Source organism: Jatropha curcas, chromosome 7, assembly GCF_041381405.1.
Source record: "Jatropha curcas cultivar XTBG-Jc1 chromosome 7, XTBG_Jcur_1.0, whole genome shotgun sequence".
Classification (NCBI taxonomy): Eukaryota; Viridiplantae; Streptophyta; class Magnoliopsida; order Malpighiales; family Euphorbiaceae; genus Jatropha; species Jatropha curcas.
The window spans coordinates 20809998-20836419 of record NC_143157.1 but is presented as its reverse complement, the minus strand read 5'-3'; the positions used below and the strand labels follow the sequence as shown (position 1 = coordinate 20836419).

The following is a 26422-nucleotide window of genomic DNA, read 5'->3' as shown; positions in this document are numbered from 1 at the left end:
AAAATACTATATCATCTTTTAATATTATTCTGCGCATCGTGCGGATTATAAGAAAAAAAAATTATATCTTCAAATAATATCATATAAGAGAAAAAAAAACTAAATTAGTACTAATGAACAAAAACTATTTTATTTGGAAATAAAAAAGGAATATAAGAAAAAAGAATTCCGATAATTTTCTCTTCAAATTAGAAGGAAAATAAAAAACTATAAAAATAAAGTTGTAGAGAAAAATTAATTTTGTTTTTCTTTTATATCCAAAAAAAATAAGTAATAAAATTGTTTTCGAAAATAAATTTAGTCCTTTCTTTTTTTTTTTTGATTATTCATTAATAGAAAAGATATAAAAATAAATTTAAAAAAATTCATCATGCGACATGGGAACGTATGTGATACAATAATTTCTTAAAAAGTAAGAGATTCACATGTTTAAGACACACTAAACTAAATAAGTATAATATATTAATATTTCAAATAAATAAACAATCAGTTATAATAAATCATAAATATAAAATTAAAAAAATACTTAATTTCTTATTTCAATATAATTAATTAAATTTTCAAAACTATTATCGCTATTAAAAAATACATTAATAGTGTGTAAGATTTTTTATGCATGTCATACCAAGAGTGTCAAAATGGGTCTCGACACGTAAACACGATTCGTTTACCATGCGAAATAAATAGGTTAGGTTTGAGGTTAAACGAATTCGTGTTATAAATGAATCACCCATTTATGACGCGAATATAAACGAATTGACATTTAAGTTAGGTGATCCGTTTATTTAAAAGTAAAGAGATAATTTTAGTGTTAAATATAAATACTCCAACTAAAACCTATTTAAATTTTATTGTTATATTACTTTTTGTTTTAATTATAAATCTTGAACAATTTATGCATGTCATGTTCATATTAACTGTCTAATTTTCATATTGTATTTATATCAAAATTATAAAAAATTATTTCATCTCATCCTTTAATATTATGTCACGCATCTGGCTTAACATGAATAATGTTACATCATAGGCTATCACCAATACGTAATTCCATTAACTTTTCTCATTTTATTGTGGTTTTTCTCATAATATACACTTTGGTAAGAGTGTCAAGCCTGTGCCAATAGTCTAAAATTATTCGACCAGTTCTATTCAAACCCAGTTGGACTAATGCTCACTAAATAAATCAACTTTTTTAAAAAATTAAATTGAACCAAATCAAAGTGTACAAAATCAAATCAAACCAAAATGTTCAATTTGATTTAGTTCTACCCAGTTTTAGCAAATTTTTATACAAATTTAGACATTCATAAGCATCATTAAAACTGAATCAAATGAAAAAATCTTCAAATTTCTTTCTATTAAAAACTAAAACCAAATCAATTATGTAAAATGCTAAACTGAACCAAATCAAACAGATTTGATTTGGTTGTTTGTTTGATTTTTACTAAATTTTGCTCAGCCTACATAAAATATTTAATGAATCTACTAGGCGACATAAAAAAAATGTTAAGAATCTTTAAGTTGCCAGAACTTACAAGCATCTATGTTAATGACACTATGAAAAGCCATACAGAAACGGGCCTTCAAGGCAGACAACAAAGCCAATATGGAGAAATACAAGACATAGAAATTTTGCTTTTTTTTCAAAAAAAAAAAAAAAAAAAAAAAGGCTTCAATTGAACAGTAGATTCATATTTCTAAAGGAACAGGAATATAAAAAATTTTCTCACGCTGTGTACAACTTGATGCTCTTGCATTTCAACTCTGACATATTTTTCATCATCTGCTGAGCAGAATGAGATGTGTGACAAAAAACATCTCCCAAGGATCAGTCATTTCAGTGATGTTAAAAAATTGTATCTACCTACAATATGCAGAGATGGTAAATAAAATCAATGGGGACAAAAGAATTGGCCAACACTCTAGAACATTGCACCAGTACCGCCTGGAATTGCTTCAAGCACTGAGGTAGATAGAAGAATTCTTGGCCTCTGCTCGAAGAATCATGCTTACTGTTAGATCTAAATGAAAGTCTGTATATTTGCAAACCAAGAAAAGAAAAAGTCAAGATGCAGAAATTCACAAGCAACCTTGCATTGCGTCTCGTGAATAATTCTGGGAAGTGCCAACGTAGTATAGGGTAGTTTGAAATTGAGTTATGATGAAAGTTTTCTAGCTTTATCAACTGCCTCAACGTAGTAATATAACCTCCAAAGTGTTGCATTTTCCTGGAAAAGACAGCATATTAGGAAGTGATAGAAAGTTATTTACATGTTAACATACCATATGTTTTATGTTCCTTATACCTGTTGCTCCAAATCGATGAAAATTTCATCAGATTGATGTGTATCGACTGGCTTGCTGCGTTGTACAATTTCAACCACGCGGTTGTAGTTCTTTGGGGGTAACTTCTGAATTAGTTTTCTAAGCTGCTGCTTCTCTGTTAGGGTCATTGGCCTGCAGGTTGTAGGTGGCAGTTTGGTTCAAGGTAATAATTAAGGCAAAGCCCAAACTCACACCAACACAAAATGTTCAGAAATCTAGAAACTTCAGACGATTCTAATCGATTTAACCTCTCAACATTTATTCTTGACATTAGACATTATTGCAATGTGATCAGATTTCATTATTTCAATATGAATGAAGGCTAAAGATATAACATTTCTTGCGATGGAACTTCATTAATAGGACATAACTTGCATTTATACATCGAATCTCCTATGATTAAGGAATGTGAAATTGCACAGCAAAACAAAAAAGTTGTATATCTGTTTAGCATCCAATGTAACGTACCTGCATGTAGACACCACAGTATCAAGAATTTCTTCAAGTTGCTTCTCCATGTGGCCAAGCTGAAAAAGAAGCATATACCTTTTTTCAGATATGATTATCACAAAATTAATTAACATTTTTAAACACAACAGGGCCTTGATATATAACAGTAAAAAAAACAGGATAGATTTTCAGAAAACTACAGTTGTGAGTAGTTGATCAGAATATTTCTTGATTGTCTCCTCAACCAACGAGCTATCATTCTCAAGTAGAAACTGCAAATCACCATCCCCCTAGTGCAAAGAAAACAGTAGACATTCACATTAATGAACAGATTAGTAATGTCTATGCGTAGAGTGAGAGTTAGGCGTATGAGTGCATCTTGCACATCCTTGATAACTCTCCTCCATTGAATCTAAAAAGGCAACTTAATTTTGCATCCAGCAAACTCTTTAAACCAAATCAATAAATATGAATCATCCACTTCTCACCTCTCTGTCTCCTTTGCCAGAAGATGTGTTTGAGCCAAAATGAGATTCATTTTCATTTTTATTAGCATTGCACTGAAACTGCAGGAAAAAAAGGCACCAAAATAACTGAGTTTATTGCCTGCATATGTATGTCAAATGAACAATCATATACAAACTAAAAGATTTAGTAAGCAAATGTATAGAATCCAAAAATTTAGATGCTGAACCCTGTATTGGAAAGTGAATTTAACATGAATCTTCCACACAGAACATGAATCTTCCACACAGAAGCTCATTGAATCTAACGTCTTCATGAGAATATGAATAAAAGGCACTATGATTTGAGGATTTCTTGGTGGATTACTCACCCAAGCGTTTTATGGTATGCGCCATTTGCTAGAGAAGAATAATTCAATATGTTGAATAAAATTGTCAATTTATGAATGGCATTGAAAAATTGTGACACGGTGTTGAATAAGCTTGTCAATTTATGAACGCCATTTGCGAGGCATATGAGGGTTCTACTTTATATGAAGGAAAATTTTAGAACTGACTTGCAGAAGCAGTAAGAATGCGTTGATATATTTGTTCTATTTGCAACTTTATCTGCACTGTGAATAATGTATATCCCTAAGTTCTGACACCTAAAATATTAAATATCCCTGTAGAGGTTACAATCTCATATAAAGAAATCATGAAAAATTGCTAAAAAGGGCCCTGTAAAAAACATCTAAGCAGTTATTAAGTTTCCGACTCGAATAGATAAAGGAAGAATAACAGTTGAGAACAGTTTGTTCTATCCAAAACAGGCTTGGATTGAACTTAAAATTTGCCCATGAGGAACATAAACTGCATCATTCTAGATTAGTATACTTAGGGAAATCCAATAAATGAACATGATACAATATCCTAAAGAAGGAGAATGTACTGGCTGTAACAACAGTGGCAATGGATTGGGTTTGGCCCCCTTCCACCACTGACCGGCATTTATCTTGAACTAATCCACTTGATGAACCAAAAAAAAATCCCACCTCAACACCACCCCCTCCCCCTTCACTGCCCTTCTGCCCCATTGGTTTTCTAATCATTTAGGTCAAGATTTGTTACATTCTTTACAATCCAAATATTTTTAAAATAGAATCCCAGTTCCTTTAATCAATCATGGCAAAATAAGATAGACACAAGATGAAACAAAATCATAGACAAATACGGCATATAATCCCAAAAGGGACAAAACAAAAATTAACAAACTAGCAGTTTATATCAAAGAGGGGAAAAAAAGGCTGATCAAAAGATAACCAACATATCCCATATCTCTCAAACTAATACCTGTAGTTTAAACTGAAACAGCATATACCATCACTTCTTACAAATAAGGCAACAAGAAATGTTGATTTATGAAATTAGAAGATAAAAGTAATTAAAGAAAAAGAGGAATCACAAGAAATCATGCATAGAGGGGAGTAATGTTTCAAAGAGAAACTTCAGAAAATCATTTTGGATATTTTGACATCAAGCCATAGGAAAGAATTTTGGATTGTCAGGAAGTTTGGCAATCTTATCATGCATAACATTTTATTCAAGAAAATTATCATAAAATACAATACCATTTGAAGAAAATATAAAAAAGGTTTCAAATGCATAAGATATTTAAATGTAAACTAATATGAAGAACAAGGATTTATTGTAAAAGCATGTGTAACCTCTTTACATGTTCCAGAACTAATAGGACTAGTGGGTGTAGCAATGGTTGTTGATGAGGAAGATGACATCTTGATTCTCTTATCAGGATTCTTCTGCCTCATCTTACCCTCAGATTCTGTGCCTTTGTGACCTGAAAATAACTTTCTGCTTCTGACCTCAGTTTGCAATTTACGCATAGCCACAACTGGTTCAAGCATCTGCATTCAACAAATCACATGGTTACAGGAAATTCAAGTACTTACGATACTAGTTAACAAATGTCTATATTTTGATAATTAAACTGCCTAAAAGTCATGCAACAAAAGTAACGAGATCACCTAGTCAATTCTCCAAGTATCAAGTTTATCGCATATGGATTCCGTAACTTTGCAGAAATGTATCACTACAAAAAACAGATGGACATAGGGTAGAGAGATGAAATAACTCAGATATGTATCACATATGGGGTAGAGAAACTAAAAACAGATAGTCATAGGAGGTCTCACATCCTAAATGAAATAACTAGGGCTGCCAACATGATCAATTTTTCCCAGTATGACAAGGTTCTGAACACCTTCCTTGTATTGTAATGAAATTATAGCAAACTAGTAAGTAATTTGGACTGAAACTTTTGTGGAGCTACTGCTCTTTTGTTTTCTAAAGTCTTAACCAATTCAACACGTTGTATGAAGAAAATATGACATGGACCTATCAAAAGTCATCCAATGACTTGATGAACAACACCACAACACTTCGCAATAGGACTTCCTCTTGGCTTAACAACATTCACTGACACATCTAAATGAAATTCATCTTTTGTGACCAAATTAGAAACATCAAAATTCAATGACAAAAACACACACACAAAACCCCTACTCACAAAAAAACAAAATGCACAATTGAAGTGGCCCTAATCTTTTCTTTAGCAATTACAACCCAAAACAAATTTAGCTGCAATTTTATCTAGACTACGTTTTGAAGCAAAGTCAACAGGCTCTTCCCTATCTATCAACCATTGAAAATTAAAGATTTGCAAACAAAGATTAACCCAATAACATCATATGACGAATTTTCCTATCTTTCTGTAGCTTCAAAATTACTTACACCTCCATTGTATAATGACTTTGTAACTCCATATCATCAAAACCATAATGGCTTAATTTTGCCTATGGCGGTAACAACTACTTTTTTATTAAACAACTATCCTGTTATATAGTGGAGTGAGTGTAGTGGTTCTAGCTTCATAAAGTATTTTGATATGCCATGACTGTGAATTTATTAAAAAAACGACAAAAGCGAGTAAGCATTCACAATGTAAATTGCAAATAACTTTACATTGTGGGGTGTAATTATCAATACATATATATAGACAAGTAAAATTGCAAAAGGCAGCAAAGTACCAGTAAATTGCACAAGGCCTTCCTCCAACGTTAGAACATATAAGATGCATCACCTTATTCTATCTGAGGCAAATCAACTAGCATGTCTCCATTATCCCACCGAAATTTAATTTTCCTTTGTACCTCTTTTTTTACTATTTTACACCTTAATATTCAACTAGGAAATATGTTTTAAGCCTTGTGCCCACCAAGCATGCACCTCCTTTCCCTTGTGCCTTATTCTTCAATGCATGTCTTAATCCACCTTAAGCCTTTTATAAAAATGGTGCCAATGGATTTTTCACGTAAGTTTCAAGTGTTACTTTATGAATTTGCCCCAAGTTAAACTCCATTATTTTTATGCATAAAAAAGTTAGGGTGAATTACAATTTAGTCCCTTGTCAAAACAAATTACACTATACAGGATTTCTATTTTTAAAAATTAATTTAGTAGTCCTTGTATTCTTTATAATTCTCCAACTAAATAGTCTTTTACTAGAATTTGTGTAATTTTTTGGTTAATCAACTAAAAACAAGTCAAAAAAACCAAAATATATGTAATTTTTAGGTTTAAAAATCACATAAAATTACTTGTTAATTGGTATTTTCTATTTGGAAGGTCATAAAAGACAAGGATTATCAAAATTAAAATAAGGATCTTTACTAGTATAATATATTAAAATATATAGATCAAATATTAATTCATAGTAAAGGGTAAAACTGGCTTTTTGAGACTATTCAATAGGAAATAAAATAGATGGACATGATAGCTAAACAAAGTTAAAATCGAAGAACTCTTAAATTAATTTTGAAAATACAGGTGTTGACTACTGTGCATCTCTATAATAACAGAGAAAAACGGTAAAACCCAAAAAAGTTCTTAAAAGAGAACATAGATATCTCAACCTAACCTCATCAACTTGTGGTGCAAGTACTGCTAATGTCTGCCGAAGTGATGAATTCAACCTTTCCTTTTTGTAATCTGAAAGACCAGCTCCCACGCTGTTGTGGAAAAAAGAACTAGAAGGCTCAATCTTGACTTGAGCCCTAACCTTCTCACATCCGTTTCTAGTCGATTCAGTGGCAAGAGGCAGGCAATCCTCATTTTGTGAGAGCAACTCTTTGATTTCACATGCATAGAAAGTAAAGTAATCCGGTCCTACTTTGCTCAAGTCATCTGAAGCAACCAATCCTTCTGAATTCTTCGACATAATAACAAAAGCAACTATACTGCAAACGAAAACCATGGAGTCAAGAAGATGGCAGAACCATGTAGTTTGATGTTAGGGTTGGGGGGGGGGGGGGGGTAGGGAAAGGAGGGCGATGAATTAACTAATCATTGGTTGGGGCAAGTAAGAATTGCAGCAAGTACCAATAAAATTTACTCTACCCAATCCCGAACTAGTGTAACATGCAGATGATCCGTATCCAACCCAAACCCATCTATCTCATCCTTTCTTCTATAAATCTACTCAGAAAATATAAATGCATCAGGTATACAATACAAACCAAAATCAAATAGTTATCTAACTTAAAGGAGCTACAATGCCAATTTAAGTTCCAAGTGTTAGGGTAAGATTTCTAATGGAAGCTGGAAAAGACATATAGGCTATGTTTAGTTTGAAGTGATGCAATGTAATGTAATAAAAGATGTAATGCAATCAAAAATGTAATTTAATGGAATGTAATTAAGATTCCATTACTACGTTTGGTAATATAATTGAGAAAATTTATGGAATGTAATCATCATTCCTTTTTTACGTTTGTTTGTAAATATATAATGTAATTAGTACACCCCTACCACCACTGCCATCACCACCACCACGTCGAACACCACTCCACCACCACGACATCATTATTAATACAAAAGAAATGTTTGAGCCAAAAGCTATTTGCCATTTATGCTATTAAAGACCATTTAAATTTGTAAATTTATTTGAACTAAAAAATAAAGAGAAGGTAACTCAAAAAAATGTAATATAACAAGATAAAAGTTAAAATCATTAGAAATTGATTTTTTCATATATTTTCATTGAATAAATTAAATTACAATATAAATTATGTGCATTTTGATATTTTTAATGCTTTTTATTCTATTTTTTCCATTTGTATAATAAAACAAAAGAATAAAATATAATTTTTATTCTGTGTTGCCTAATAAATACTAAAATATAATTTTTATTAAGTGATGGTGGTGATTGAGGCGGTGGTGGGGTGGTGGTAATGGTGGTCAAGCGATTGTGGTAGTGGTAGAGTTTTGATTGGAGCGACTTGATGTAATTGGTATTACATGTGCTTAATGTAATTGGTATTACATATGCTTGATGTAATTGGTATTACATGTGCTTGATGTAATGGCCAATACAATTGTTTTTTGATATAATGAATATTACATCAATTTAAATAATGACGATTACATATACAATCTCAATTACATTGAAGTGTTTAAAAAAAAGTTTAACCAAACAATGTAAGCAATCATGTAATTTAATTCTCATTCCATTATATAGTTGATTATATCATACCAAACATGGCCTTAAAGCTCCCTGGGGTATATCCATAAGCAAAAATACTTTGCGAGCTAGTTGTTGATTCATGGGATGTATGCAGATATATTGTATAGAGCCTAATAGAGTAGGTAGTTTAATCAATAAAAGAATATATATCCAATGCATTGTTGATAGAGTGCCTAAAATGCCCTAATAGCAATTGAATTAGCTCTTGAAGGAAGCAACTGACGTAGTTAATCTACAAATGAAAGATATAATAATGTCACAAGCCATAAGAGGGTATAAGGTTAGAATGATATCCTTCTACCCACACACACACACAACTGAAGCACATTGAGGTTTACATAGGAAATTACCAAACCATCTCATACATCCTTCTAACATTTTATCCCTAACTTGTACTATTTGCAACTTTTGTCAGATGCGATCCTTTCTAATCTTGTCCAATTTTATGTGACCGCACATTCATCTTGAGGATATGTTGAGCATTTGGAGCCCAACATTCAGGATTGTATAATGTTGCAAATCTCATTGTTGCTTTACAAAACTTGCCTTTCGATTCATATCTTCCTACCAGTAGTACATCTATAGCACTCCTCCATTTCATCCATCTTATTTTAATTTTATGTGTTACATCTTCATCTACAATGTCACTAACGCACGCCCGCACACACGCTCACACAGGCTATATGAATCCTTTGTCATTATATCTAATTGAGTCCACAATCGCAAGCATAAGAAAGCATATATATATACATATATATATATATATATATATATATAGCAGATGATAGTAAAAGAGTCTTAATCCTAAATTAGTTGGGATAGGCTATAGGAATCTCGTCTTCATTCTGTTTTATTTATAGTTGGATTATCTATTCAATGTTTAGCACCCTCTAAGGATTACATTTACGAAATGGACACATGGGTGTCTACAAACCACATGGCCAAAACATATATGCATCCTTCCCTCATTTATCTCCATTGTGCTACTTACACTTTTTATTGCAACGTTGCAAGCCTGACTAAGGTCCTATTGATTTTATCTTTCAACTTGTTCAGTATCTTTCTATCACACAGCATCCTTGTGGCACTCCATTTCATACATCTTGCTTGATTCTATGAGTTACATCTTCATCAATCAGACCCCTTTCTAGAACATGGAGCCTAAATACCTGAATTGACTGGACTTTGGAACCAGCTCACCGTCCATTGAAATCCCTTGTCCCTACTTCTTTTTTTTGTCAAACTCACAGTGCATGTATTTCATCTTGGTATTGCTTAGCCAAAAACCCTCATCAAAAGTGCTCTTCCATAATTCCAACTTTTTGCTAAAACCATACCATGCACATACCTATCTGAAATCACACCCAAGTTACATTTCTTAAGCCCAATCATGATTTTATCAACCAACCATGTCATAAAGACACTTATTTCAGCCATGACAAGCCACCGTCACAAAAGAATCCATAACCTCTCCATACTAAGTAGACCTAATCCTACAACAAAAAATCAAACCTATGTTAGAATCACTCTACTCTATTGAAGGTAAATTACATCAATTGCTTCCAACTATTGCTCTTAGTTTCAATAAGGTCATGAAAATTCAATTTAAATTTCATTAACGTTTATTAAAATAATCACATTTTCTGACAATAAACTGATAAAAAATTTACGTATCAATCTAGTTAGTAAATGGACACAAATAAATAATAACTAAAAAAAAACAGAACAAAAAAGATATTTTACTCTACCAATTTATTTTGTAACCCTCTTTCTCTCTCTTATTCACTGTGAAGCTTAGTGACATGCACTATGAGTTGGCCCTATTTAGAAGAATAAGATAAGGTGAGATTGGAGAGTACTGTGAGCTAAGTGCAGTCAACTCATAAATCTTGACAATATTTCAGAGGGTTGCATGATGGTTCAAGATGAAACTCATAGAACTAAAGTACAGTAAATGAAATAGAATAGTGCTACAGGTGTGTCCTATGACAGGAAGATATTTAACAAAGTGAAAGCAAGTTCCATAGAACGGCGATGAGGCCTATCATCTAATATAGTAGTGAAGATTAGGCCCCAAATGCCCAACATGTTCACTAGATGAATGTAGCAAACAATGTAAATATTAAGATTAATATGTGGTCAGACAAGATTAGAAATGACCACATCCTACAAAAAGTGCAAGTAGCACAAGTTAGGAATAAAGTACGAAAAGTAAATTGTGATGGTTTGGTCATCTTATGCATAGATCCCTTGTTCTCCATTTTGTAAGTGTGATACATTAATAAACAAAAATGAAGGAAGCACAACAAGGAAGAGGTAGACCTAAAACCACATGGAGGGAAACTATCTCAAAAGACATACTTGTCACTGATGTGGACTTAGTATGAAAAGAAGGGAATAAAAACAAAAGGTTCATATAGCCAGACCCAACAATTTTGAGCTTATGGCTTAATTACTATTGTTGTTGAAACTCACTGTAAAGCTTAGTGACAATTAATGTAAATTTATCAACCTGACGATTGTTAGCCTTTTTGCTTTCTACATTTGCTACTTGACCTCTTCAACTACTTTCAAAAGCACTATCACTACCATCAACCTAAACACCCTTGTGAAGCAAAAAGTGGACCAACTAACAAAGTGTTGAGCAGGCTAAGTGGCAATTTATTTTGTCATAGAACTTCACTATACAAAAAATTGGGAGCAAGAGCTGCCCATATAAAGATCATAGGGAGTTTGTTCCATATCAAACTATAATAATTTGAAAAAAAATAATGCCCATCCTAAGGTTATGACAACTTAAGATTCTCTAAAGTATTCAAATTTATTCTTTTTATTATTATTCTACAATATTGACTCTGGGTAATTGCAAGTAGAAATAAAATGAAATGTTGTGGAAAATATATGGGTTACAATTTCTCCATGAGGTTTGACCTAACAAACTAGTTTGAGTAAATTGCACTAATGCGGACTTAACTTGGGACCAAATTCGATTATAGTCTGTTGAAATCTTTATAATTAAAGTCAATGTTGTCTTTCCTAGTTTAGGTTTATTCTTATTTAGATTACTTCCTCTATTGGAACAATATTGTGTATATATGAACAATATTGTGTATATATATAGTGTAGAGATTGAAAAAATATAACACAATAAAAGAAATACGACATATTCTTTCTTCATAGTTTTAGAGCCATAGCCGTGAATTTTTCAGCAACGGTTGCAGTTTGCGAGTGGGCTGACATACACACAGTACAGCCGGGAGTAGGAGTTGGTCGTCACCGCCGGGCTCAGAAGGAAAATCGTCCGCCGATCGGCCCTCCGTCCAAACCGCGTCGTCGCCCAACCACGCGCGTGAGCACATGCGCCTCAGAAGATTCTGGCCGTTCTCCACGCGCTGGCCCGTGTGGCTGTTTCCGGTGAGCTCCATCGATTTTTCTTATTCCGGCGGCCTCAATTTGTTGCGGCGATTTTCCCTTACTGGTCCTCCAGCACCAATTTTGCTTTTTAAGAATTTTTTTTGTTTTTTGATTTATTTCTACCACTGCTGGTTCTTCGCCATTGCCGCTTGAAAATTTTTTTTCTAACAATATGGGTGACGGAAAGAAGGTAGATATGGGTTTTCACTCAGAGAGCCCCTCTCTTCAAATTAGTCCAATGAAGTTAGATGGAACAAACTACCTGGCTTGGTCTCGGCCTTGTTTATTATTCATTGAAGCAAAAAATTTGTAGGAATACCTTGTTGGTGGAGCGACTAAACCAGTTTCGACAGATTCAGGCTTTAACAAATGGAAATCCGAGAATTCTATTATTATGTCTTAGCTAATAAATTCCATGCAGCCAACTATTTCCCGAGGCAATTTGCTTCTTGATACAGCTAAAAAGATATGGGATGTCGCTTCACAGACGTATCCGCAAATTGGAAACTATGCTCAGAGGTATGAATTGCGACAGAAAGTTCATGAGACCAAGCAAGTAGATCTGACTATCGCTCAGTAATTTGCTAAACTTAATGGGTTATGGCAGGAACTGGATTATTACCAAGACTTTCAAGCCAAATGTCCTGATGATGCGACTCAAGTTCAAAAGTTGATTGAAGTACAACGTGTGTATGATTTTCTGGCTAGCCTAAATAATGAGTATGATCAAATTCGAGTCCATGTTCATGGACAAAATCCTTTTCCATCCTTGCGACAAGCATATTCATTTGTACAGCAAGAGGAGACTCCGAGGAATGCTATGGTTCACAGATCTACAATTGATAAAGCAAGGTTGATTACTAATTTTGCAAGAGAACATATGCAGGCTACAAAGAACAGTTCTTCAGACAGAGATCAATTATTTTGTGACTATTGCGGTAAGAACAGGCACACTAAGGAGTTCTGCTGGAAATTACATGGATGCCCAACTAAAGGGCGTGGAGGGAAGCGGGTCAATTCTTCTAGACCGCAGGCACACATATCTGATGGTGGAGCTTTATGTTAGGAAACATCTATCGCTGGTAGCTTTCTAATAAGGAAATTCAATCTCTACAATGATTATTGTCATAGCTTGATTCTTCCTCAACTAAGACTGCAGCCTCTAATTTTGTTAATTCAGGTAATGCTTTTCTTACCTTTCTTGCAAAAATTGCAAAACCCTCTTGGGTTATAGATTCAGGAGCAAATAAACATACAACAAGCTCTATAAAACATTTACTCACATATTCTAAGTATCAAAGCACAAAAAAAATTCACATTGCCGATGGCTCCTTAGTACCGATTGCTAGCACAGGTCCTATTGACTGTACTTCCAATATTAAACTCTCCTTTGTTCTTCATGTCCCTAGATTCCCTATTAATCTGTTATCCATTAGCTTAATCACAAAAGCGCTTAATTGCAAACTAACTTTTTGCCCGACTCATTGTATATTTCAAGAACTAAACACGAGGAGAACGATTGGTAGTGGTAGCTTGTGCGATGGACTGTATCTGTTGGATGACGTTTGTCGTTTTTCAAATTCGGGTACCGGTCAAGCTTTGTTAGGAACTTCTAGAAATTCTTCCCATGAAGTTATTCAATGGCATAGGAGATTAGGACATCCCTCTTTTTTTTGTTTTAGGACGTTTATTTACCACTTCGTTTGCTAAGTGTGATTTTGATTCATTAGTATGTGATGCTTGTGAACTTGCCAAACACATTAGGCATTCTTATTCTCCAATTAATAATAAAAGTTTGATTCCTTTTGCTACTATTCATTTTGATGTATGGGTCCTATTAAAACTGTCTCTCTCTGGTTATAGGTGGTTTGTGACCTTTATTGATTGCTGCACTAGATTGACTTGGATTTATTTGATGAAAATAAAAAATGAAGTGTTTTCATGTTTTCAGAACTACCATAAAATGATTAGTACTCAGTTTGATGCGCATATTAAAATCCTTAGAACTGATAATGGTACTGAATACATGAATGCATATTTTCGTAACTATTTAGATTCTAATGGTATTATACATCAAACTAGTTGTGTCAATACTAGTGCTCAAAATGGAGTAGCGAAGAGGAAAAATAAGCATTTATTGGAAGTAGCTAGGTCTCTCATGTTCACTATGAATCTTTCCAAACCATATTGGGATGCTATTTTGACTGTTGTTTACCTTATCAATCGTATGCCTCTTCGTACTTTAAAATTTAAAACTCCATTAGAGGTTCTTCTAGAAAAAAACTCTTATATTGTACCTCCTAAAGTCTTTGGTTGTGTTTGTTTTGTTCATCAAAATGGTCTAAGCAAATTAGATCCTAGAGCTTTGAAGTGTGTGTTTGTTGGTTACTCTACTACTCAAAAAGGATACAAGTGTTATCATCCTCCTAGAAAATACTTTGTGAGTATGGATGTTACCTTTCGAGAATTTGAGTCTTATTTTCCTTCCCCACAACCTCTTCAGGGGGAGAAATATCAGATGAAAGAAGAGATGAATGACATTCCTTTCCAGGGTGAGATTTTTGTAGACATAAATAGTAAGAGAGAACAACCACCCAAACCTCTAGGAAGATTGGATAGACCTGATTTGAAAATCAACACACGGTGGACCAATACAGATACAACCATGGGGCATGAGACCTGTGATCAACCGTCTTCTCCAATTTCAGGCTCTGAAAATACAGCCGAACAAGAACTTGGTGAGTCTTCTTTAATCCCTGATGATTCTGATCCTAATCTTGATCTAGCCCTTCTGACAATGATCTTGATATTCCTATTGCTCTTAGAAAAGGAGTTAGAACATGCATTAAACATCCCATCTTCCATTTTATCTGCTATAATTCTCTGTCCCCTTCCTATAGAGCCTTTGTTTTGTCTGTTTCTTTTGTTTCTATACCGCAGGATCGGCAAGAGGCATTATAGGACTCAAAATGGAAGGCTGCAATAGTTGAAGAGATGAGAGCTTTGGCAAAAAACGAGACATGGGATCTTGTAACTCCTCCATCAGGAAAGAAGCCAATTGGATGTAAATGGGTGTTCACAGTTAAACATAGGAGTGAGGGTGATGATGAATATGAAGATTTGGATTGAGAGGATAATAAAGAATATCTTGTTTTGCATCATGATGATTGATGATTGATGATTAAATGAGTTTTGAGTAATTTTAATGTTAATTATTTAATATGTAGTATGGTAGTACAAATAGGAAGCAAGAAATAAGAACATCCTATGCAATTATTTACTTTTAAGGAAAAATTACAGTACGATCCCTGTAGTCTAAAACATCCATATAGTTTACTTTCGTCAGACTGTGAGGTACTTTCATCTAATTTTTACGCCTTTTCCGTTAGGTACCTCATGAAATGACGAAAATACCCCTTTTATTTTTAAAAACACAAGAACAAATTAGTTGTATTCTTCAAATCATAAGGACTGCACTGTAATTTTTTTGATACAATATTTTAATCACTCATTTAATCTCTGTTTTTCTTGTTGACTGAACAGAAAAGATGCAAAAATTGAACAAGACCTAATAGTGTAACGAACACAAAATATAAGGATAAATTAGTATATTTTAATAAAGACAAGGACAGACTAGTTGTATTTCACATACGACAAATATCGTATTATAATTTTTTCTACTTCTAATTTTTCCTACATTATTAATATTCATTTTTTTGTATAGTTTTTCAATTATTTACTATTTTTTCAATTTTTTTTATTTTGGCGCCAAGCGTCGCTCGATCGCACGCCTTGTGCTTAGGCTCCAGAACCCCTTTGCACCTTAGTGCGCCTAACGCCTTTAACAACTATGACCCCAAGGAACAAGTAGTAAATAGATACATTAGCAATAGCAAGGTAGTTTGGCGTACATCTTAAATGAAAGGACTAGTTAACTAACTGGTTTGCTTGTTGAGAAAGGGCTAAATTACACTAGTTACTACTTGGGTGCCAAAACATTTCTTTTAATGCTAGCTTCATTTTGAGGTTAAACTCTTTTATACATAATAATGAATAGTGTTGAAATTATTGAAAGAAGAGGTGCATCCATCAAACTTTTAAGGCTAACTTGGTTTATTAGAGGTGTTGCTTCTTTGGTGAACACCACAATTGTGCTCCATGCATCAAGGCGAACAACCACTTGTCTTCTTTAGCTTTATAATCATCATTCTCATCTTTGTCACCATCTTTTCTCTCTCGTATTATATCATCGTTTTCTTTATCTTTTACCTTCTACTTTTTTAATTGTTAACAACTAATAGCTCATAATTTTAATTGGATATTGAAGACCAGAGAATGTAAGAATAAGAAGTGATTAGGACTTTCAAAGTGAGAATAATAAGGGGGTTCATGGCTTGTAGCTTTAAAGAATGAAAATTGGGCTCAAGGGAGTTAGTAGTATTTTCTCAACTTTCAACTCAAGTAAGAAGAGCTCAAGGGGAAAAAATGGCCTACAACTCCCAGAGTACAAGAGGCCCACAAAAGGGCAAAGCAATAATCAAGTATGACCCAAAAACCAAACCAAACAAATACATTTCGGTTTGGTTCCGTTAGGTTTTAACAAATTAAATGGTTATCGTTTGGTTTGAATAGTGATAACTATTCGGTTTTGGTTTTTGTTCGATCTTGTACCTAGCTAACTAAATTTTTTACCCCCAAAATAAATGATTCAGCATGGAATAACCAATCCATTTTTTATATTTTTTAGTCTACATTGTCATAAAAATCCATTCGATCAAATCGAACTGAACCAATTTGGTTCGATAAACCAAATGCCCACCCCTAAGCAGAAGCCGATAAAGGTAGAAAACCCATAAAAGGACCTCAAGCTTAAACAATTAAAAAAGGAAACTAGCGCTCTGCTTGGATGAAAGGAGAGAGGGATCATTCTAGTAAAGTATAGTAAATGATGGTAAGGGAGTATGGTAAACGACCTTTTTTGTGTTTGTGGAGAAGGTATGGTAACTGAAAGTTTAATAACATTGTTTTGTTTGGTTTGATAGCACATGAACATAATGTTAAATATAAAGGTTACGAAAATACTCGTCATGAAATATTTACAAATATAGCTATGGATAATTTTGAAAATCAAAAATTTTCTTCTAACCATGACATATGGCGGAAAGATAAGCAATGCTGTGAAAAGACCTAGAGCTTATAGAAAAGAAGAACGTTTGCTTAATCAAGCTAGCATTCCCACTGTAGCCACAAGGTAAACCAAAGACAAGGAACACCCTTTCCGTAGCCAAACAAGTGATCAAGTAAACTTAACCAAATCAAAAATAGTGTAAAATAAGATAATTACTGGTGAAATGAAGTCATCTGCTCCAACTAATTTCATAAGTAATAGAGCATAGCAATAACAGTATGTTTACTTGCCTTCCGAGGTTCCTGCTACCTTTTAATACAACTTTCTAGTATGCTTTCAATACGAAGTGTCAAATGATTTATGCCCATCCTTGAGAATGCAAACTGTATAAATACAAAAGTTTGAAAAGGTCAAAATAATAAAATCAAACAGACAATTAGTTAACATAGTAACAACATAACACCCCTACATCGTACCTCAACCGCAAAACTACTCGACATAATTTTTTTTTCTTTTCAAAATGATTGTTCAACATAATTTAACCACTTTTCTTAATTGATGAAACTTGTGAGAATTTAACCAAAACTTAGGAATGAGAAAGAACACTCTTTAAAGTAAGAGTTTTAAACTAACCAAAAGTAAGATAAAATATATGCATTACAAGTTTGGCCCACATTAAAAGGATGAAAGTGAGCTAAGATTGCATGATATAATGAAACCTATATCCAAATAATTCAAATATCTATTCTATATTTAAAAAAAATATTATAGATGAAGATGCAACTCAAAATTAAGATAAATTGGATGAAATAAAGTACAATTGGTGTGCTACGCAATAAGAAAATATCTCACAGAGCGAGTAAATCCTACTACCTTCATTCTTTTTATATAGGAACAACTAAATTTTCACCAAAATTAAAAAAAATGACTCAACCAACTTTTTTTTCCTAATTCACCCCCCTAATATCTCGTCAATTCCTTCTATAATATCAATGTACACCTTAAAATGTATTTCAATATTAAATAATATTTTGTTGAAATGAAATGAATACAAATGAGTGCAAAAAAATGAAGTCTATACCTACCTTTGGAGGGAATTTTTTTTTTTTTTTAAGTCCTTGTTTGGAAAAGCTATGTGAAAATATCAAAACCTATGCTTATTTAACCTTCAACTGAAACGCCTTCGATTATTGAAAATATATTTTATATGTGGCTTAATTTTTCAAATATTAAGCAAAATATGCAAGAATTTTTTTCGATATGATCAATCTGAAAACAGCCATTTTCCTATTCAAACTTGGGTTTAATCACTGCTTATATAACTTATACGAGCACTTTATTAACAGGAATTAATGTAAAAATCACCCTTTTTCCAAAACTTCTTCACATTGAATGCCCATCTATAGCTTTTTCTATCAGCCTTCACAAAGCACTAAGAGAAAGATAAGATAGACCTTTCACATTAATATTGTTCCAAATTAAACAAAATTCTTTATATAAAAAAACACTTAAAAATAAAAAATTTTTTCCTTTATGTAAGAACGGAGGGAGTATAATATAACGATGAGACCAGTGATATTATATGAAAACGAATGTTGGACTAATAAGGTCCAATATACTCATAAAAATGCATGCAATAGAAATGAGTAAACAAAATTATAAATAATCCTTATATTTATTATATATGTGAATTGTTTCCTTTCTTTCTCTTTACCAATATTCAAAGACCATCTTAAGTAGACATGGCCGGTTCAGTGAACCGCCAATTCCGGTTCAATGAACAGCCGGTTCGAGATGTTTAAAATTTTGAACCGGAACCGACCCTTAAACCTCCGATTCTGGCATGGTTCGACACGGTTCCAACGAACCGACGGTTCGAACGAACCGACGGTTCGAATTACGGTTTCAATTCGGTTCCGACATTATGCAAATTTTTTAAAAAATAATAAAATTTTAATTCCGAATTCATAAATAAATAATAATTTTAAAATGTTTAAACTTTATTAACTAAATAATTTATTATAAAATTTTAAAAGAAAAACTTCTATTAACTAATTTGGAACTATTATTGTATTAAATTTACAAATTTTGCTAATTCACTAATATAGAAAACTATAAATGGAATATAAAATTAATGAAATGAGTTGAAAATTATTATTTTCAAATACTAAGAAAATTATTAAAAAGATAAATGAAGTAAATTTATGAATGGAAAAAATTGAGATTAGAGAAAGAATTTAGAATTAGATTTAAGAAAATAAAAAATAAACAATCCAATATTAAGAAAAATAAAGCAATAGAAAAAATTAATGAAATATAAAAATTTGCGAGAATTTTAATTGAGAATAAGAGAAGAGTTATAATATAATTGGTTGTGAAATAAAAAATCATCAACTCATTATATTTATACATGTTTCTCATTTATTAATTTTTCAAATTGTCTCTTATAATAAAAAAATAACAACTATATTTTTGGATAATTTAATAAATAAATAAATAAATGATTAAAAAATAATAAAATTTATTTACCAAAAAATAAATTACTATTCGTTACACATTTTTTTATACATTTGAAAGTTTTTTTTTTTTTATATAAATCAATTATTCATGTACCATTTTTTTTTATAAATTAAGTAAAAAAATATGTATTTTTTTATAAATCAATTATTTATGTACCATTGTACTTCTCTTCACTATAAATCGAATCAACTACAATCAAATAAAATAATATAAATTTTTTTATAAAAATTTTAAGCTACAATTTTTTTGTACATCCAATTCGAACCAGACCGAAACCGCCGGTTTCAGTTCATATTTTAAAATTCACATGAATCTTAACCAATCCGTGAATCACCGATTTCAGTTCAAAATTATAAACCACCAATTTTGGTCCGACTCCAATTCGTCTACAGTACGGTTCGATTCTAAGGTTCGATTCCGATTAGAATCGAACCGGTGGCCATGCCTAATCTTAAGTGCTGTCTCATTTTCTCTCCTATTTCTATTACTTGAACCTCTAGTTGTTTTACCTTGGCTAAATTATGGAATAAAGTAACCACTAATCCTTTATTTTTATTTTTAAGAGTTTATTTGGAAAGGTGAGAAAAAATATTAAAAAAATAATAAGAGAAAAATAATAAAATCAATTTCACATTAAAAATTATAATTTTTTAATCTATTCATTTTAAAAAAAAAATATTGAAAAAATTTTACATCAAGAGATAATAGTGCATATTTTCTTTCCTTTGATATTTCTCTTCCATATTTTCTTTCCTCAAAAGAGCCTCCTTTTTTTAATATTTTCCCTTCTCCAAAAAAAAACCCTTCCTTTTCATATTGTTTAGGAAATGTTTTCAAATTCAGAAGATATATACATATCCTTGAATTTGTTGGCATTATCCACAACATTAAGTAAAAAAAATAAAAATTTAACCGATAAAAAGTGCAGATAAAAACATTTCGAAAAAAGATATTTGTGATAGTCGAATTAAAATCTGAAAGACGTCCGGTGAGAGCGGAGCGACTGAAGAAAACAAAAGACAAACCTGTGGTTCAGCCGCCATTAGCGACGCTATCAGTTATCATTTCCGGCGGCGATCTTAGGTAGAAATAGTAAGATATGAGAGAATGGAAAGTGCAGAAGACGAGCGAGAGACCAAGGCGCAACGAGAATTAGAGAGAGAGAGGAGGCGGAGCAGGGCAGATCTGAAAGAAAGAAAAAGATTGAGTTGATGTCTTATGTTTTGAAATAACCCTAATCGACAGCTACAGAGATTCTATTTTAAGCTTTTTCCTAAAAATAACCTATAAATAAATTGGCCCAGCCCAAACTAGAAAAGTATTAATAGTAGGACAAACTCAACCCTGAGTTAATGTTAACCAAAGGTAAGTTAAAACTCTTCCTCTATATTTCTGGTTTTCCCGCTCCATCTTTACTCTCATCGCAAACAAAACTGCAATCTTCACCATAACCGTATAGCGTTCTACTGTTTTGTCTTCTCTTCCCTTAAAATAATCAGAAAATAAGCAGAACCTTGATAAAAGTAATCCTGGCAAATGTTTCAATATTGCCAATTAAATTTCTTTCATCCATCGGCACCGAAGCTTTCAGCAAAAAAAACCAGTTAAAGATGATCATATTTCTTTCTCATAGTAAGAAGTGAAAACTATTTCCCAGATTTAATTGACTAGACAACATCTTCGATTATATATTAATATCACTGTCCAGAAAGGTTTGCCTTCGAAAATACTCGATTCATGCATATTCAAAATACCCAATTGACATTTTATCAAAATTTCCATAAAAAGAAAAGCGCCATCGTAGGTAATTTCACGAAACCGATCTCATCTAGAATTGAAAACCAGCAAATCAAACAAGTTCTGTTCTTGGGTTAAAAAAGAGAAGAAGAAGATGAAGAAGAACCAAAATTAGACTGAATTAAGCTATTTGATCTTGTAGGAGCAGCCGCAAGATTTTGGTGATCCAACCAACAAAAAATCTTGAGACAGAGTCACCAGGTAATCTCTCCATTACCAATGCATATATATATATATATATATAGGAACTATGTAATCTTCAGGGAAGAAGAAGAAGAAGAAGAAGAATATTTTGCAAGAGGTGTTTATATTGAGCCGGATGAAGCCCATTCGGGTTAAGAGTAGGAAGGGACTTTCCAGGTTTGTTGTGGTCTTCATCATAGTCTTCTTCTCCATATCAGATGGGAATTCAAGCTGGGTCATTTCTAAGAGGAGACTGGAAGGAAAAGGGTGACGCTTTTTGGAGACACAAAAAGAGGTAAGGTAGACGCACAGGAAAAAAAGGAGGGAGATGCTTCAGGGTCGAACACCTTCTGTCAACTTTAATGGAGATTGAGTGGGTCCAATAATTAATAGTCTAGAACGGAGGGTCCTTGGCTGGTCTCTCCGGAAAAACGAAAGAGAAGGGAAGAGTGAGCTGCGTCGATCGAAACCGCAGCTCTCCTTATCGTTTGCGACGCTATGACAGGCTGGAAATGGAAGGAGCGGTGGCCGGAGAAGTGATGGCGACGAGAAGGAGGTCCGGTCAGCCAGAGTCAACCTCAGGTGGCCGGAAATCGCAGAAAGGTAAGGGAAAATGGGCTGTCGTTGGAATCGGGGAGAAGGGAGAGGGTGTGGAGAGTTTTTTTTATTTTGAAATTTCTCCTGGGAAAATAATTATTTTGTCCTTGAGGTTTTATAAAATTAATTATTTTATCCTCATAGTTTATATATTAATTATTATTTATTTTATAATATTTGTCACATTTGAAATTTTATAGTTTTTAAGAAAATCATTACATTTGTTTAAGTTACAATAATTTGATTATATTATCCTTAATTTAATATTAATTTTTTAAAAAAATTATTAAATTGAAGTATCATGTACAAAGGGTAAACATGAAAAAAAATATTTATTACTCTTTGAAATCACAAATGTATATGTATTTTGGAACAAACTATTTTTTCAAATGTGACAAATATTATGAAACAGAGGTAGTATATAGTTCCTGACATTTGATTCTGTCTCAATAATATGCCCTTCCGTCTGAAATCAGCCCATTTTTCAATTAAAAGAGTGTAAAAAGTCAAAAATGCCCTTTAGCTTCTCCTCCTGTCTATCGATCGCTCCTAAACCCAAACTTCAATCTTATCTCCCACTCCTGTAGCAGCTCTAGGAGCCAAACTCAAAAGCTATGTCGAAGCTGTCGATTTCTGTAAATCATCAGCATCACTAATGGTCCATAGTGCAAGTCCTTCGAATATGATCGATTTGACATTCGCTACCACAAGGCTAAAGATTCAATCGAGAAATTCATCATTATTTAGTTCGACGTCTGCCCTTTTTGATGGGACTCTCACAGACACTCCTTTTGAATATAATTTAACACTAGATAACCCTAAGGGTATTTTAGTCATTTTAGTCTTACTTATCCTTATGTATATTACTTCCACATTGTGCTTAACTGATGTGAAATTCGTCTAGGTTGTCACAAATCATCCATTTCAATATTACTCCAATCGGAGAAAACTAGAGGAAGGGTAAATATGTTACTAAAATCATTGATTTTTAAAATGTGCTTGAACCATATGACTTAGGTTTCAAGGGACATCCTTTTTACTTAAGTGATGGACAAGGCGGTATTGGTAAAATACAGAAATGGTTAGATAGAGCAGTCTTCCAACATACATGAACTATCATGTTATATTTGATGAAACATCTTTTCTATTTCTCCAAAATTTTCAATCCACCTCTTCTTTTACTGACCAACTATTATTTACCCACCACTCTACTTATATCACTTGTAACCTCGATCCGAGCCAAGTCCAATCCACTAAATGAAATTCGAATGTTGTTTGGATTAGGTTCATAGTGTGAAAACCTACTTAATTGATTTGCTTTCTTTTAAAAACAAGTCACCACTTAATTTTCATTTTAGTGTAATTAAATTTAAGAAACGCTAATTTTATTTGACTTCAAACCATTGTCCAATTAGAAAAGCACACTACCCTTTAAAATCAGGGAGAATTTCAATACTAAATTTTTGGTTTAAACAATTAATCAATTGGCCTTAATATTAATGCTTTGGCAAAACCAAAAAGAGATTTGAGATGACGAGATATCATGTATGGCAATATTAGAGTGAAAAAAAAAAAAACAGAGAAAGTAGTAACGGAAGCAGTAAAGTTATCAATCTCAACAATATAAAACGACGAGTATTGCATCTAACCTCTTTTGGGGATTTTGAGGCAATCACAGATCTCCCTAAAATAAAACAATAAAAGAAAATTAAGAAAAAAAAGAGAAAAAGAGAATTTTTTGGTGATTTAGTTTGTAGCTCGAGTTTTGTAATCAAGCCTGCCTACTTATCCATTCAAATGGGAATCAGAACTAAGTAGTTCTACCCATCACAAAAATGAGGGTTGGTTGATTTTAGTTGAAAAAAGGTTCATTTTAATCCTTTAATTTATCATGTTTTTAGCTTTCATCACCAAATTTAAAACAGAAAGAAGAAGGAAGAGATGAATAATTGAAAAGAAAGGATTTAGAGATCGTACCTTAGCCTTTTTGCGAGATTCACGTTACAGATTGGCTCAATTCCTTCTCCTTAACTTGGTTGGCTAGTTGAGAATCTTCCCATCTCAAAGCTTCATCTTGGAAAAGATTTTAGATTTTAAAAAGAAACCTAAACTAAAGGACTTGGGGTTTGGATGACCAAAGAGGCTCCAAACTGTTGAAGCGATTGGTGATGGTTTGAATGGTTAAGAGGCGCTAAACCAAAGGCAAGGAAAAACTTTGAACTAGGCAAAATTCCTAACGACGATGACCTCCAAAACAAGAAAAGAGACTAGAGAAAAAGTGAGTTCAAAGGAATATCGCATCCCCCACTTAGAATACTCAAAGAGTAGGAGATGAGAAGAGAGCTAGAAAGCCAAAAGAATGTTTCAACTGAGCTTTGTTTTGGAATGAGTTTCAAGGCTTAATTTATAAGAAAACAATTGAATGGGCTTTGGCACATTTTCTGAGGTAGGATTCAGTGCCTGGGTGATCAACCCTTAGCCTGCTTTGGTTCGACCCATTGATTCAAATTTACGTGATTTGGGCAGTTCATGACTCATTTCAACTCTAATTTTGGCTTGTGATATATTAGAAAGCTCCCCATAGTCTAATTTTCATTAGTACCAAGTTTGTTAGAAATTCAACTCGAAAAAATTATGGTCAAATTACTACAATTTTTCGATATATTTTATGTCAATTTAGGTTCAACTGGTCCAAGTCTGATTTGATATATTTTTAATGTTTCGTTTGGATATCTGGGGTCTAGAATTTAGATGTTCACACTACCAAACATAAACCACATAAGTCATAACTTCTTCCACTTCACAATTAATAGACCCATCACTAACCTCAAAATATTTTAGCACCAAGCTATTTTGACAGCTTCCAACCACTCACAATAAGAAACTCTCGCTTAAACATCTGCTATCATAAGCCCAGACACAACTAAATCAATCTCAATCTCCTTTTCCCGCTCCCGAACCCTCTTCCCCGACCATATCTTCACCTAAAATAGATGCTCCAACCTCATCCCCTCTTCAAAAAAAAAAAAAAAATGCAAGTCCATTAATAAACTTGTATATGTACAATAAGGTATCCACTACATTCCTCATTCTCAGTTACACTACAAGATTATCCATATCATGAGCCTACATCATATATGCAAGCTATTAAGTCACCTTATTGGCGTGCTGCAACAGACATTGAGTATGAAGAACTCCTGAAAAATAAGTTGTGGCATCTAGCTCCCCTAAACGCAGCTCAATATGATAGGATGTAAATGGATTTTCAAAGTGAAGCGCAAATTTGATGTTACGATTGAATGGCATGAAGCATGTTTAGTTGCCAAAGGCTTCAATTAATAAAAGGGTCTTGATTATGGTGAGACTTTTAGGCTGATTGCCAAATCTTCAACTATTTGAACCATTCTCTATCGTGCAATGTCTAAACAATGGCCACTCGAACAATTAGATGTTCACAATGTATTGTTAAACGGCTACTTGAAGAAGACGTTCACACGTGGCAACCACCATATTATACAAATCCCTTGCAACCTTACCATGTTTATGAGTTAGAAACAACCTTATATAGCTCAACCAATCCTCTCAAGCTTGGTTTCATATATTACAGTCATTCTTAATCTCTTATGGATTCTTTACAAGTCAATCTATATTTTATTCATGATACTCACTTTAATACAATAGTTGTGTTAGTCTACGTTGATGACAACATTGTAGCAGGTGATAATTCTAAGGTTGTTGAAGATTGTATTTCTATAATCCAGTTTTAAGTCTAGAAAACTCGACATGTTGAGTTTTTTTCCCTGATAAAGAAGTCTTGCAAAGGGACTCTTTTTTGTCCTACCACTATTTTTTTCTTCATGCATAATCCAACTTTGACTTGGCAGGCACTCCTTCTGATAGATGATCCATCACTGAGTTCTGTATATTCGTTGGATCTACTTGATTACCTGGTCAGCCAAGAAA

General features: G+C 33.0%; 1 protein-coding gene across 7 annotated transcripts; it reads right to left on the bottom strand.

The window, feature by feature from the left end:
* Positions 1-1671: 1671 nt before the first annotated feature.
* On the bottom strand, positions 1672-24812 carry LOC105635720 (uncharacterized). Of its 7 annotated transcripts, XM_089723876.1 has the most exons (12): positions 24437-24812; positions 24109-24143; positions 17653-17745; positions 9812-10313; positions 7216-7534; positions 4946-5143; positions 3264-3341; positions 2976-3065; positions 2794-2852; positions 2307-2457; positions 2091-2228; positions 1672-1991 (listed from the first exon to the last, which is right to left on the bottom strand). In XM_089723876.1, exons 5-11 carry the CDS (start codon positions 7513-7515, stop codon positions 2157-2159), a joined length of 948 nt encoding a protein of 315 aa, XP_089580002.1. In that variant the 5' UTR covers positions 7516-7534; positions 9812-10313; positions 17653-17745; positions 24109-24143; positions 24437-24812; the 3' UTR covers positions 1672-1991; positions 2091-2156. The 7 variants fall into 7 exon arrangements, with proteins under 7 accessions (XP_089580002.1, XP_089579997.1, XP_089579999.1 ...); XM_089723871.1 differs by lacking the exon at positions 9812-10313 and having other exon boundaries at positions 17672-17745; XM_089723873.1 differs by lacking the exon at positions 9812-10313 and having other exon boundaries at positions 24437-24811.
* Positions 24813-26422: the final 1610 nt, after the last annotated feature.

Bases quoted from the DNA above. Each gene is read 5' to 3' on its own strand.
- LOC105635720 (XM_089723870.1), bottom strand. The intron at 7,535-17,671 runs GTAGCAGGAACC...TTTCGTTTGCAG, and splicing joins CTAGAAAGTTGTATTAAAAG to TATAGTTGCTTTTGTTATTA. The intron at 2,229-2,306 runs GTATAAGGAACA...TGTCTTTTCCAG, and splicing joins TCATCGATTTGGAGCAACAG to GAAAATGCAACACTTTGGAG.